Source organism: Tupaia chinensis, unplaced genomic scaffold (genome assembly GCF_000334495.1).
Source record: "Tupaia chinensis unplaced genomic scaffold, TupChi_1.0 Scaffold000176_1, whole genome shotgun sequence".
Lineage (NCBI taxonomy): Eukaryota > Metazoa > Chordata > Mammalia > Scandentia > Tupaiidae > Tupaia > Tupaia belangeri.
The window spans coordinates 685,571-689,413 of NW_006159651.1; the positions used below are offsets into that span (position 1 = coordinate 685,571).

At 50.3% G+C, this 3,843-nt stretch overlaps 1 protein-coding gene across 1 annotated transcript in view; it reads right to left on the bottom strand.

The window, feature by feature from the left end:
- Positions 1-1,039, bottom strand: part of TUBB (tubulin beta class I) — a 5,107-nt gene extending 4,068 nt beyond the window's left edge. Inside the window, exon 1 of the mRNA XM_006172097.3 lies at positions 829-1,039. Coding sequence (XP_006172159.2) covers positions 829-885 — 57 coding nt within the window. The 5' untranslated portion in view covers positions 886-1,039. The remainder of the gene's footprint in view (positions 1-828) is intronic.
- Positions 1,040-3,843: the final 2,804 nt, after the last annotated feature.

Genomic DNA, 3,843 nt, shown 5'->3' on the forward strand with positions numbered 1-3,843 from the left:
GACCCGCCCTGGGGCTACAACGTAGCCGCACTTCCTCCCCTCCCCCGCCACTAACCGCGCGCAAAGGGAAAAAATCCCCGTGGCCCGGCACCGACTCCCCCGCTAATCCCCCTCCCGCCCTAAGGGTGCTTTCTCCCACCCTGGGTCCCGAGGAGCCCATTAACGATAAGCACACACCCCCTCTTTCTCCGGGTGTGTGCGCGCCTGAAAGGGTCTCCCCCTGGGTACGGTAAGAGAAGTTAATCCCGAAGAGATCCTTCAGTCCGCAGAAAACTACGGAGCCGCCCCTCGGAGACTGCGGGCGCGCCGGGGCCCCTTCCCTTTTGTAAAAGGTAACGCGCAGTGCAGCCCACCCGGGCACGCTGGGGCCGCACCTCTGCACTGGAGCTGCCTGCAGCTGTCCGCCAGACTCGCCCCTGCCCCCACCCCCTCCCCGGTTTCGTCCTGCGAGCCCCCCGGGGGGGGGTGCCGGGGGCAAAACCTCGCCTGGCTTTGTCTCGAGCAGTTTCCGCATCCCTCTCCCTTCCCTATCCTCGGACCGTTAGAAGATCCCCTTTTAGTGCAATCTTACAGATCCTCCGTCTTCCTGCACCCGCAAACTAAAGGACCTTTTTAAAAAGCTTCCCCCAAACGTGCCTACCAAGAAAAATTCCCTGTTTTTCAAAAGCAAATGCTAGCTACAAAGTATATCATATTTACATAAAAGGAACTTTGGGGGGGGGGCAAAGCTGAATTGAGATGGGAGAGTGCAAATACCCCACAACCATTCATCGAACTATCTGGATATTTCTAAAAAGAAATGCAGCTAAAGGAGGCTTAAATTCTTACCTTGGCACCGATCTGGTTGCCACACTGACCGGCCTGGATGTGCACGATTTCCCTCATGGTTAAAATGTAATGTTTTTGCTCGCCTCAAGGTATGTACGGGGCAAGAAGATACGTGATTTCTTCCCTCTGCTGGGTTCAGGCCGACAGGATGGAACGCGCCCCGGAGGCTGGAGCAGCGAGGTCCGAACGCGGCGGCAGCAAGGTTCTGAGAGGCAGAATGGAGAGGGGAGGGCGGGGAGAGAAGGCGGGCAGGGCGGGGCGCGCGTGCGCCGGCGGGGAGGCGGGAGGACGCGGCCCGCGCGGCGGCCGGAGACAAAGCCGCCTCTCGCCGGGCCCTGATTGGTGGATGCTGGTCATGGGCAGGACGCCCATTGGTCCGTGCGCCCGGGCACAGGCGCGGTCTTCTCTGGGAGCTGTAGTCCTCTATTGTTGTCCACGCTGCAAAATGAAGGATGAATGGGTGGGTACCAGGGGGCGTTTTTTGTTCTTTTTGTTAGATGCTGTTGTTTTTTTCATGGAAAACGACCTTGCGAGATAGAGTTTTCCTCTGTGCCTGAGTGTCTTGAACAAAGAGGAGTAATTTTCGGGGGTTCAGGAATTGGGAAGTCTGGGGTGCCAGGAGTTGGGAGGTGGGGTAGGCACGCCCTGAAAGCTCCCCGCTGCGGTAGCTTTTGGAAGGCCCGAGTGCTTAGCTCAGTGAAAACGGGGGCAAAGTGCGGCACTCCCTTTGCTACTTAACGTTTGCTTCTTTGGCGATCTACAGCACGAATTTAAGCGGATGCTTCCCCAGATGCCTCCGAAAAAAGGGAGGGTTGCCCTCCTGCTAGTTCCTTGGGAATTTTCGAGTGGCAATGTTTCTAAAGAGAAACAAAATTACCGCATGGGTTTTTCGTGATAGAGATGTTGTCTGGAGGGTATGTTCATGCATAAGCTGAACAGTTTAGAGATGTTGATTACGGGTTCACGTTGCCAGAAGTCCCTATGTAGGAGTTCTGGGCCTTATGGCAAATTTCAAGATACCTTCTCTCTCTCTCTCTCTCCCTCTCTCTCTCTTCTTAATTTTGGTCAGTAAGAAATAGAGGGTGAAATGTCTAACACAATTCCATTCTCTTTTCAGCCTGCCTCTTGTAGACACTTTGAAGAGTGGCTTTCCAGTTCCCCATTTCACTGACCGAACAGCTGCCATTGACCCTTCAAGAACCCCTGGATTAAAGAGGGAGGGAGAGAGGTTATTAATGGGGGAAATATTGGACGGGGAAAATGACAGCTCAAAGACTTACCAGCGATTCTCTCATTCACTAGATACTAAGTATCCACTAACCCAGAACTCCTTGCCTCCAGGATCTTGCAGTTCCTGTGAGGTGTATAAATAATAGAGTGTGGTATGCACCATAAAAGAGATGTTATCAAGGTCATTGTTAATTCCCTTTCGGTCTGGTCAACACAGACCAACACCCATTCCTAAGTCATCTCTAAATAAGGGAACGGCAAGTTATGTAAGAACCCTCTGCTCAATTAAAATAGAATATTTTGTGTTTTAGGGTGTGATCACAATGAAAGCATTTCCCTCTCTCTCTCTTTTTAATTTTGGTCAGTAAGAAATAGAGGGTGAAATGTCTAACACAATTCCATTCTCTTTTCAGCCTGCCTCTTGTAGACACTTTGAAGAGTGGCTTTCCAGTTCCCCATTTCACTGACCGAACAGCTGCCATTGACCCTTCAAGAACCCCTGGATTAAAGAGGGAGGGAGAGAGGTTATTAATGGGGGAAATATTGGACGGGGAAAATGACAGCTCAAAGACTTACCAGCGATTCTCTCATTCACTAGATACTAAGTATCCACTAACCCAGAACTCCTTGCCTCCAGGATCTTGCAGTTCCTGTGAGGTGTATAAATAATAGAGTGTGGTATGCACCATAAAAGAGATGTTATCAAGGTCATTGTTAATTCCCTTTCGGTCTGGTCAACACAGACCAACACCCATTCCTAAGTCATCTCTAAATAAGGGAACGGCAAGTTATGTAAGAACCCTCTGCTCAATTAAAATAGAATATTTTGTGTTTTAGGGTGTGATCACAATGAAAGCATTTACTTTGTGGGCGTGGAAAGGACTCAGAATTTAGAATTGAGGACTTCTTTAAATGTGTCTCTACCTTATATTAGCTGAAGGAATCTAGGCAAGTCACTGAACTTACCAGAGCTTCAAATCCCTACGTAAAGTCTACTTCTGCCTATTGCAGACAGAATAAAAGAACGAATGGTTCAAGACTGCCAAAATTATACACATGTCAAATTGTTCCTATTCTCTTCCTGTCTTATTATGAGATAATGAAATAAGTTATTTTATCCTCTTCCCCCCACCTCTTGAAACATGAAGACAACCTTTAAGATGGTTAGCAAACAGTTTTATCTCTTCGCCTACGAACTTTGCTTTAGGATCTTGCATTTAGGAAAATGACCTCAAAATGTCCGTCAAAGATGTATTCTCAAGAAGAAATGACATAACTCCTACTAAATAAGCCAAATCAAGAGGAAATGAAATTCCATTGCAGTGAGAAGTCCTCCAGCGCCACGCCTACGGGCTATTCTCCAAACTGCAGCCTACAGCCACGACTGCAACCCGCAACCCATTTTCATTTCTCATGAGTCAGCGGACACCATGTCTAGGAGGACCGAAGAGGGACGCTCTGGCTGTATCGGACGCATTTAGTGACGTCTATGGTACAGCCCCTCTATCTGCTGCCGGCAGCTGGCGCCACACTCTCTGGTCGCGGTTTGGAAATCTGCGCGGGAAGGGGGCGGTGAACGCTGACGCGGAAGTGGGTTGGCCTTAGAGCTGCCCAATGGACGTGCTCTATTCTGCGCGCGCCGGCGGCCTTCGATTACCGTCGCGCTTCCACAGATCTCAGTCAACCGCGAGACGCTTTTCCTTTGAGGGGTGAGGGGGCGGGGCCTTGTGGGGGGGGGGCCTCGCGTTGTGGTTCCGTCAATCAGAGTGCAGTAGGGCCGTGAAA